The following is a 10,780-nucleotide window of genomic DNA, read 5'->3' on the forward strand; positions in this document are numbered from 1 at the left end:
AACAACAGAGATTTATGTAAAAATGTTTATTTTCTGCAAGTATTTTATATAACAGATATAATTTGCACTTATTCTATTCATTTCAATACTTACACTCCATTTTATCAGTCACTTATTCCGCTCCAACAATTATTATTATAGTCAAATTACTCTAGTTCATCTATGTCACGAGTGAACGACGTTCAAAATAAATGATAATATTGGGATGACAGCTTTAAATTAACAAATACATTTATATGTAAACTACGACATACGCGTGCCAAAAGAAGCACGAAAGAAAAATAGTAACTTAAAACGTAAGTATTCTAAGTAAAACCTGAGAATATAACTAACATTTAGTGCAGTAACTGTTTTGGTTGCTTTGATGGTGAAGCGCCCGGTAATCGACTGTCGCCCGCTCGCTTTACGCCTGTCGATTTTATATCTGAAAAGAAACAGCCACTTTATTAACCTCTCTATATTCTATAAAGATTGATAAAACATTGAAGAAAAATTCACAAATTCATATATTTAACTTCTTTATAAAAATAAAGTATAAGTTTGGAGAAGAAAGAAACATATATTTGTATATGTCGTCAAAAGATTTGCTGTGCTCGTATGAGAAAAGTATGCCCTCCAACAGCAAATTTTACGGAGACAAAACAGATATGGATTAAACAATAGTTTACAAATTTCACGAGTATCGACTTATAACTTTTTCCCCAGCTTGAGAAGAGTTAATTATTTCTATGGTTTAGAGCAAATGAAAAAGTTTTTTTGGACATTTTAGAGTAATTAACAAGAGATATATAAAATTCGCAAAGAGCAGTAGTTTTCGATGGAAATGTGTCATCACCAATGGGTTCCCTAGTACGAGTTACACATAATATGTTGACAACCTCATCGAATGTAAAATATCGATGATTAATTAATGAACAGAATAGCCAACATTAATGGATGTATGAGAACATAAAAACTATCAACAGGGACAATTTTCAGCAACAACATTCATAGCAACTTAATCAAATTAATATCCACAAAGATTTCTTACCGGTCTCTTTCACAACTAACCAATGAGGCATTTAAAAAAAAACAATGCATGTCAATGTCTAAATTTCCGAAAGCAAAATTATATTAGAAAATAACATATCATTTGTTCTTTTTATTTCTTATAAATTGATTAAATAAATGAACCTTTTTGCATATTATGATAGTCCTTATATATTACGACAATATAAGTTGCATGTCCCTGTGAAGTTATTGCAATTTAGTTTTAGATGTCAGTTGAATTTTATAATAATGTGAAAATGAATGTTGGAGAATATTTCACGTGTATATAGGCCATAGAATGCATCAATAACGTGCGACTATTATATCGAAATATAACAAATTTATTTATGTTTGATGGCATAATGGCTTAATAATGCAATAATACAATAATTTATTTTACTTATCCCCAGTAACATATTTAATGTGTAGTTATAAGCAGTTGAAAAAGGCCATCTATGTTATAGCGTGGAAGAGATCACTTGTAAGTGATAAGGTTGCCCTCTGTGCTGTATATTTCAGTTTTGGTGTTTTATTGTACCTATTGTTGGTATGTTGGCAGCACATTAAATTGTTTAATATAAAATGAAAAACATCTGAACTAGATGAAAGAACATAACACTGTCCAAAACATCATTGAACAGAACACAAATAATTGTTATCATATTTGTATTAATTTGTTTATGTTGCCTGCTTAAAAAATCATTTGCGTGACCAACACAGTTCTCTTACAGTAAATACTAACATTTCATTTGAACAAACCCTGTTACCACCAAACTTTCGCGGCCGCCCCTTAGTAACACAAAGTATCCTTTTAGTGATATTTCATATTTAGTAGGCCCATATCACAAAACCGAAATTTTATGATTTTTTTAATTTTAAGTTTTAATTTTTTGTTATTTATTTATAAGATCTCATTGGTACCAACCCTGCAGCCACCTGACTTGCGTGGCGGGCCCGTAGCCCTTCTCGTTGCGCGCGGCGATGCGGAAGATGATCGCCGGCTTGGTGGAGGAGTCGACGTGCGCGGCGCCCAGCGACGACTGCGGCACCACGCACGTGTTCGCCTTGCCGCAGTACACGCGCACGAACGCCAGCTGCGACTTGGACGCCTCCTGTGCGACGCGGGTGCCATTTGTCATTTGAAAAGTAGATTACTATACAATGTATAATTTGAATTAATTGTATTTTTTTTCATCTATTTTATTTCGCGTATGTGAAATCAATCATTGAGATTATGAAATTCTATACAATTTAGCGTAACTTTATACGTAAGTTTTATTTATAACTAGCGGTCCGCCCCGGCTTCGCCCTTGGTACACATATAACCTATAGCCTTCATCAATAAATAGGCTATCTAACACTGAAATAATTTTTCAAATCGGTCCAGTAGTTCCTGAGATTAGTGCGTTCAAACAAACAAACAAAATCTTCAGCTTTATAAATTAGTATAGATTTAATAGCATTAATGCTATCGATAGCTAAGGGTTCATGTGTTGACACCATAAGACAAAAGGTGTGGGTACGAATCTTCATGGTGGTCCGAATCTTCATGGTCGAATATTTTCTATTCTTTATCTATTTTTCAATTTACACAATTCTATAAAAATCCTCCGATCCAAATTGCGTACTTAACACTGAAATACTAAGAACGAAAAGTAACCTTTTGCTGTGTATTAGAGCGCACTGCAAGATACACGGAGTACTCAAATATGCCCTCCGCGGCGACTTGCGGCGGCTCCCACGAGAGGTGCGCACCCTCCACGGACTTGGAGATCTTGATCGCTGACGGTGCACCGGGGAAGCCTGGCAGGCAGGTTTTGAATGCTGCTTCCTGTGTGTGCAATTTCATATTTTTATTATGTTTAGGAACTGAACAATATGTGGAAGTAAAAAAGTGAGGCCTTTTCCTGAGTATAATGCAGAAATTCATTGCAAGATTAGGCCTAGGTCAGTTGTAATGAATGAATCATAAAAAAGTAGTGTTTGAGGATTACATTATTATAAAATATAAATAATGTTCTTTTTTTAAGTTTCATTTTAAAGCAACATTTTGTATTTTACTAGTTTTTCAAAAAACAAATCATACCTCACTGAAATCTCCTTTACCACATGAATTTATAGCGGCAATTCTAAACTTGTAGGCCGTACCATGCTCCAAGGGTGTTGTTGCCAAATCACTCAAGTCTGGTATACTGTCCAATGAGAGATTCGATAGATCAATGTTTGGATCTGATATGTAATTGTGTACCTGTAAAACAAATATCATTGGTTACTCAAGAATTTGCCGGAAATTAATGAAAATTACAATGATCAACATGATATTCTAATCTGTAAAAATATTAATTGTAAATTGTATAAAGAAATGCTATTTTACTTCAAACTTTGAATAAATATATGTACCTACTTCTATTATACTTTTGTCTTTAACAATATATTTTTGTATTACATTTGTGATATTTATTACATAACAAACTTACTGTGAATGTGGTGCCTTTGACAATTCCAACAGTGTACCATGTATCTTCATCATTTTGTTTCTGTTCCTCCTGCTCTGGCTGAAAGCAGAAAATATTATTTAAGCAAAGTTGCTGGTCTAATTAAAGTCTTTTTAATTTTTGATTTTCAAGGATATATTGGTGTACCAGCATAATAAAACGTAATTAATAATCCGGAAGAGCCGGCAAGAAACTCTCAGACAACTCAAAGAAGCAGTTGCTCTTTTAAAATAAAATCAATTTTACATTTTAGTTCTACATAATATGTAATATGTACATAACAATGATGCTAAAGAAATGTCCCGTGGTCCTTAAGTGAAGTCCATGATTGTCATCTTCCATATAATCATTAATACTATAGTAGGCTTTCTGAACTAAAATATTTTTAATACAGTCTTTGAATTTAACACTACTAAACAATTTAATACAAAAATATTTTTTTACTTTATAAAGCTGGAACGTTCCCCGTGTACTAGCCATTAGTACTATCCCTCAGTTGGAAAAGTTCCCCGTCTAAGGTACGAAATTAAAGCCGGAAGTATTAAAAGATTTTAATTTCAAATTTCAAAATGCAAGCGCGATTCCCAGAGCCGCGGCGCCACACTGCCGCCATCTAGCTTCGATAATGGCAACAATTGCACATAATATAAAATGCATCAGAAATTGATGCAACACCCCGTGTCATAACAATGTCTATCTCCTACTTTTGTATGTAAGTCTCCTACTTTTGTATGCGGAAAATATTATTAATAATTGATCTGTGTAGGTGTGGGTACCTGAACGCAAACTTCTCTTAATCTTAACAGAGTAGCATGTAAGCAATCACCTGTTCCTGATGGTGATGCAGCGCGGCGCTGGCGAGCGTGGCAAGCGCGTGCGCCGCGTCGGCGGGCGGGATGGGCGGCGCGCCGTTGGCCGCGCCGGAGCTGCTGACCGCGCCGTCGCCGCCGCCCGCCTCGCCCTCCGCGCCGCGCTCCGACACCGACGAGGACACGCCGCCGCCGCCGGCACCCTCCTCGCCTGCGTACATGCCTAGCGGAGTTTACTTAACGCGTTATAATATTTAAGTCAAAATAAAACATCCATCAAGTGCAAAACGGTATCGCGACACTAGTGTTTTATAGCCTTAAGATGTACAAATAAATTAAAGAGCGACTGCAAAAAAAATCGGCACCGATCCAATTGATGACCGTGCCGACCGTTGCTTAACCTAGATTTTTTATTTTAAAAAATTGAGGTTATAACAATTTTAGCGTCATAGCTAAAACAGAAACACATAATCTCTAAAAAATTCACTGTCTAAATGTATCACGGTTCATAGATTCATAGTGACACATTCACAGACAGATTATATGACTGTTTACTTTGTCTTTTTTTACACGTTAACAGAAGAACTACTAGATCGATTTAAAAACTATTTTACCACTTGAAAGCTGTCTGTACAAATAGGCATTTTTGTAGCATGAAAATTAGCAGAGCATGTCTGGTTAATACTTATAATAAATTATTAATTCAACAGGCAAAATTACAATTGTTTTTTTTTTATTACAACAGGTTTAAATCTGTGTGGATCTTAGTACTAATTAAAGTTATAAAATAATAATAATAAAAAAGATGATATTAATAAAATAAGGAATGGTTTATATAACACACAGATACACCATTAAGACATACATAATTATGTCAGCCTAGGTTTGTCATAACTACTCAATAATTATTTAATTAAACAAATATTTAATTTGATGTTTAGTCTGTCAAAAAATTTCACAGAAAATGTCACATAATTTATGAGGTTGTTAAGCAAATGATTGCCTTTATATGTGCAATGATAGACAGTAGTAATTATTAATTTTCATATACCTTGTAAAAGATTAGGTGACAGCAAAGCAGATCCATTTGCAGTCATAGTCAATAATGGCATTGACTCGCTCACTGATGGCATAGTATCAGCCGCACCTTCCATTTCTGAAGTGTCCGCGTCGCTAAAACTATAAAACCATTAATAAATAATAAATAATGGTCTATTTAATTTTTAGTTTTATAGCATTGAAATGCTTTCAAAATTTCTCAATAATGGTCTAATCAGTTAATTTTACAAATAAAGAATTTAATGATAAAAATTTAAAGAATTTTGCTAATTTTAATTACAAAATAAAGCTAAATTCATTCACAAAATAATACTATGGAATATTTTATAGTTTGGGTGATAGTCAACATTCATTTGTAGTGTATTGAAAAGTACAATTGAACATGGAAATCCTGATATAAAACTATATTCTGAGATAGAATGAGCTTGAAGATGAAATATGACCTTAAACATTATTTTTGTCAAATCAAGCTCCAACTTAGTGCAAAACAATACTAACTCATTGGTTGGATGCTGTGGCAGAACAGAGAAGGAATGCAGCACAGCGGGTCCATTAGCAGTGGACGAAATTAATGCTGCTTCTCCTTGACCACTGCTTGATATATCTGCGCCACCCTCTGTTGTACTTGAGCTGAACAAATTTTATAAAATTTAAATGACAACAGTTTTCATTCATAATTACTTCTATTCAGTACATCATATTATATATATTTATATAAAATCTCTCTACTAATGCATAAGTCATTAAATTAAAAAAAAAAAATAACTTTATAATGTAATTTTTATTTGTATGTGGTGTTTACTTCTTAGAAATTTTATACTTAATTTTATTGTTAACTGGTAATCCTTAAAATAAATAAATAAATCAGCCTCAGCATATCTTCTCAGCAACTCTAACATATCTAATACATATTGTTATTTTCCAATAAGACTTCAACTAGAAGAGGTAAAACAGACTAAAATAATTATGTCCAAAAGAATTGATTGCCTTCAAAAAAATTAATTACCTAATACCAGTACTGAGAACATCTTGAGCTGCACTGCTTATGTCATTAACATCATCACTGCTTGCTACTCCTTCACCACCACCCATGTCTTCATCCATTGTGCTAGACTCCTCTGTATCCAAACATCAAGTCATGATTTATTTGGTTCTATTTTATATTGTAAGTTGTGCAACATTTATTGTGTGAATATTAAGAGAGGCAAGGGAGGTAATGAATCAATCTTAATAATTGCTAAATAACTATTTTGATTATAATCTATGAATCTTATAATTAAGGATAATTAATAATAGATGAAAAATAAAAGCTATGTTTTTTCTGTTGCAAAAAGTTTAGTATCAGAACCAACCGTCTTGAATTATAGGTGCACCATCACCTTCAACCGGCATGGCCGAACTAATAGACTGGTCAGGGGACTCCTCTTGCTGTTCCCCAGCCTCCCCTTCTGGATCTCCCTCCAAACTATCCTGTTTCAAAATTGTATCCAACTGATTTTCTTCTTGAGGGGAATTGTCTTCTGTCGCAGCCTAATTTAAAGTATACTCAAAATTTAATTTATTGCCAATTGATTTTTTATAACTTTTATATTAAAATTTGAAGTTCATCAATATTACATTGTTTCATATATTTTTCTTGATTTAGATTTTATCATAAATTTCTTCTTTTTTTGTATCAAACAGTTAATTATTTACGACTTGAGATTAAAATACATCCACCACGTGACATATCCATGAAGCAGTATATGTATGACTAAATAATACAAAATGATTATCTTACAGGAGTTGATAAGCAGTTGTCTCCAATGTATGCTGATTCATCTCCAACTGCACCGGGTGTTGTTTCATCTATATCCATTTCATCTTCTGCTTCTGCATGACCTGTGGATTATATTTAAAAAATGGATTTTTTTTTTACATTGAATATTTATAACTACACAAACACTATAACACTAAAGAATAATTAAAATAATATGTTATTAAAAATTCTCATTTAATTCCAATTGCAAAATTTTATATTTTTAAACATTATTTATAGCTCACCTTCATTGCCTTCTTCTTCGACAGGATGCTCTTCATTTTCGGCTGGTTCAACACCTTGTTCTAAGTCCAACAGATCACTGCTACTAGTTGGTCCTCCATTTGTTGCTATTCAATAAAATCATTATATTATAGCCTAAAGATGAACAAACACACAAACGAATAATAAAACTTTTAAAGTATTCAGTAATATGTTCAACAATGAGTCGCGTGTTAAATAAGATGCTCGATGCTCAATTAGGCCAAGTAACCACGCATAACGTTTTGTTTATATTTACAGAAGAATTGTTATTAACCTGCATCCTCAGTTGTTTGTGCCGCATCCGAGTGTTCAGTTGTGATGTTATTTTCAGCAATCTCTCCAATTGTTTCTGGTTGATTTTCAACCAAAGGAGACATTTCCGCGCCATCAGAAACATCACCATGTAGCACTGATTCTGACTCCATTTTAAATAAAACAAAAGTTCACTATTCAAAAACACAAATAAACATTGATTTCTGTTACACAATTATGAATTAAAACTAAACATTATCAAAATTATTAACAAATTCATAAACTGTTTGACAAATTCAGAGAATCGTCCATAGTGCCTAGCCAAGTTGGTTTCGGCGTCATTTTCAATGTTGCCATTATTAAAGTTGTCAACGTAATGTCAGTAGATAAAATAGAATGAGTGTTAACATTTGGATCTAGATTTTTTTTTAATAGAGTCCTTTTGAATTATACTAAAATAAAATTTTAACAGTTAATAATATAAATTGTTCCAACGATTTTATATGACATGCTCAAATACCGTAGAATAGGGTCAATAGAAATATTTTTGTAAAGCCATTATCAAAGAGAAGAAGCAGAAATATGCTCTCGTCCTAAAATATATAAAAAAGTACCATCTGTACGTAATAATTATACCAAATATCTCAAGGAGTAGGAACTACTGGTTTGAATTCAAATAATATTTTTATGTTCAGTATTCCATTTATCGAGGAAGCCTTTTTGTCTGAGTAGTAGATAAACATATCACGCAGCGTAAGAATGAAGTAGAAATTATAATTTACGAGAGCGGGGAAAATAATCCTTTTGAGTCAGGAAAAGTTGCATGTGTTGCTATAGTTAATAAAGAAAGCGCTTCATAATACTTATAAAATTTATATTTTCGGATTTAAAGAGGTGAAGAAGACATTTATTCTTAAACTACATTTGTTTGCTTTTCTTACGCTTAAACTGACATTTTTCGTTTACTACCCTACTTAAGTTTTTATCACAAATATAACTGTAGGATTTTTTAATACTTTTATGTTTTAGCATTACATTTTTTGTTCAAGAATTTTTTATTTAGGTAATTTGCTGTAGTGATTTTTATATTGTCAAATGTTATAAAATATGTCAATGTCATGCCCATCATAAAAAAAAGTTAAATATTGCACACAAAGGTACCTAATAATAAAAAACCAATATATTTTTATAAATATTTTAAATTGCTCCCATTCGTTCTATTCTGTTAATCGACGTTCCTAAAACGAAGGAGGTTCTCAATTCGATTGTGATTTTTTTTTGTTTTGTTACTCCATAGCATAGGTTTCCAACAGATTGGCATGATTATTTTTGTGTTGAATAGGAAATTGTTTATTTAAGAATCTGGAGGAGTATCTCCGCCCTAGCCAATGCAATACCCTTAAATTTATGAAACTTAAAATTGATGTATTTTGAAATTATTGATATTAGGTAATTTTATGACTACATACAATGATAATAAAATGTAACGTTCTATAAACTACATAACAAATAAATAATGCGGTTTCTAAAAAACATAATTAATTTGACATTAACAACAATCATTTTTGTATAACAGATAAGTAATATAACAAAAATGTCTGAAAAACCAAATGAAATCAAAGAAAAACCAGGAGATGGCCTTCGTTCAATGAGATCTACCACAGCATTTCGTGTTATTAACTTTGAACTTTATGCAAAGCCGGTAATTATTCATTTGTATAATAATTTTCTATGTTACAACAAAGATCTATCTGCTATTGCTTTATGTAATACTATCTCTAAATGAGTTTTCCATTTTAATGTTTCTCAGGAAACGCTAAAATAAAACATAGCCTAAGCTATTCCTTGACATGAATGTACCACTGAAAGTCCCATCCATTCCAGAGATTAGCAGAAACAATCGGACAGATAAAATTTATAAAAAAGGTTTTTTGGTACATGTGCTGTAATACACATAATTTAATAAGTTAAAATTTGGTTATTTTAATGTAACAAAGAGATACTTCAATTTTTTTATCAAGAAAGATTGTAACTTTCTTTTATTTGTCAAATCTTAAAGCAATTAATAATTTTAATTCTATTGTTTCAGAATATTGTCATCATGAGCATAGGTGCAACTTGTTTTGCACTTGCTTTGGGATATATAGCTTATATGAGACAAAAATATGAATCAATGGGATACTATGCAGCAGTTGATGCAGATGGAAAAGAAATATTTGAAAAGAAAAAGTCGAAATGGGACTGAAACTGACAAAAAATTATTTAATTAAATAATTATAGGTAGTAAATAATAATCCATAGCATAAAATAATATAAAATCTATTTTTTTAGTTATTTATGAGGCTTTAGTTATTGGAAACCTTTTATTGTCCTTTCAAATATACTCAAATAATAAAAAAATAATAATAAAAAATAAGATCTGAGCTTTTTCATAGAGAAATTTCACATTTTATATAATATATGAGAATGAGATGACTTCTCATATAAAAAACTAGTACATGGATGACCGAGCTTTTCTCGGTTTTTTTTGTTTTTTGTTTTTTTATAAATTGTGTTTTTTGGAAATTATATTTAAGTATTATTAAAAAAGTAAGTTTAAGTCGATAAAACACGAATATGACATTTTCTAAAAAAGATTCCTAGCTAGATCGATTTATCGCCCCCGAAACCCCCTATATACTAAATTTCATGAAAATTGTTGGAGCCCATTCCGAGAAATTTTATATATATATATAATCTATCTATATACTAAATTTCATGAAATTCGTTGGAGCCCATATATATATGTATATATATATATATATATATATAATAATAAGCTTGTTAAAAGATATAAGATTTAACCATTAGATGTAAAGTGTTGTTGCTTTTCCGAGCTTTATGTAATGCTTTTCATTTTTTTCTGAACATGAGAAAGATAATATATCCAAATAACAGAGCTGCATTAAACAATTTTTAGGTAACTTAGATTTTAGTCTGGTCAATCTGGACATTCCGTGATACATAAATTCACAACAAGCTGAAAATCAGTGAAGTTGTTTAAAATAAAGGTATAAATAAAATTTAGAAGTTAC

General features: G+C 31.6%; 2 protein-coding genes across 5 annotated transcripts; one reads left to right on the plus strand and one right to left on the minus strand.

The window, feature by feature from the left end:
* Positions 1–11: 11 nt before the first annotated feature.
* LOC119830317 (host cell factor-like) lies at positions 12–8,055 on the minus strand. 3 transcript variants are annotated; one of them, XM_038353285.1, is made up of 13 exons: positions 7,729–8,055; positions 7,436–7,540; positions 7,173–7,273; positions 6,745–6,922; positions 6,399–6,510; positions 5,891–6,022; positions 5,385–5,512; positions 4,351–4,544; positions 3,507–3,584; positions 3,116–3,277; positions 2,690–2,860; positions 1,955–2,141; positions 12–424 (listed from the first exon to the last, which is right to left on the minus strand). In XM_038353285.1, exons 1-13 carry the CDS (start codon positions 7,877–7,879, stop codon positions 336–338), a joined length of 1,788 nt encoding a protein of 595 aa, XP_038209213.1. In that variant the 5' UTR covers positions 7,880–8,055; the 3' UTR covers positions 12–335. The 3 variants fall into 3 exon arrangements, with proteins under 3 accessions (XP_038209213.1, XP_038209214.1, XP_038209212.1); XM_038353286.1 differs by having other exon boundaries at positions 4,351–4,556; positions 6,745–6,862; positions 7,729–8,054; XM_038353284.1 differs by having other exon boundaries at positions 4,351–4,556; positions 7,729–8,054.
* A 751-nt stretch (positions 8,056–8,806) lies between these two features.
* LOC119830150 (small integral membrane protein 8) lies at positions 8,807–10,122 on the plus strand. Of its 2 annotated transcripts, none has more exons than XM_038353048.1 (3): positions 8,807–8,863; positions 9,283–9,408; positions 9,796–10,122. In XM_038353048.1, exons 2-3 carry the CDS (start codon positions 9,301–9,303, stop codon positions 9,949–9,951), a joined length of 264 nt encoding a protein of 87 aa, XP_038208976.1. In that variant the 5' UTR covers positions 8,807–8,863; positions 9,283–9,300; the 3' UTR covers positions 9,952–10,122. The 2 variants fall into 2 exon arrangements, with proteins under 2 accessions (XP_038208976.1, XP_038208977.1); XM_038353049.1 differs by lacking the exon at positions 8,807–8,863 and adding an exon at positions 8,981–9,155.
* The last annotated feature ends 658 nt before the right edge of the window (positions 10,123–10,780 follow it).

Source organism: Zerene cesonia, chromosome 11 (genome assembly GCF_012273895.1).
Source record: "Zerene cesonia ecotype Mississippi chromosome 11, Zerene_cesonia_1.1, whole genome shotgun sequence".
Classification (NCBI taxonomy): Eukaryota; Metazoa; Arthropoda; class Insecta; order Lepidoptera; family Pieridae; genus Zerene; species Zerene cesonia.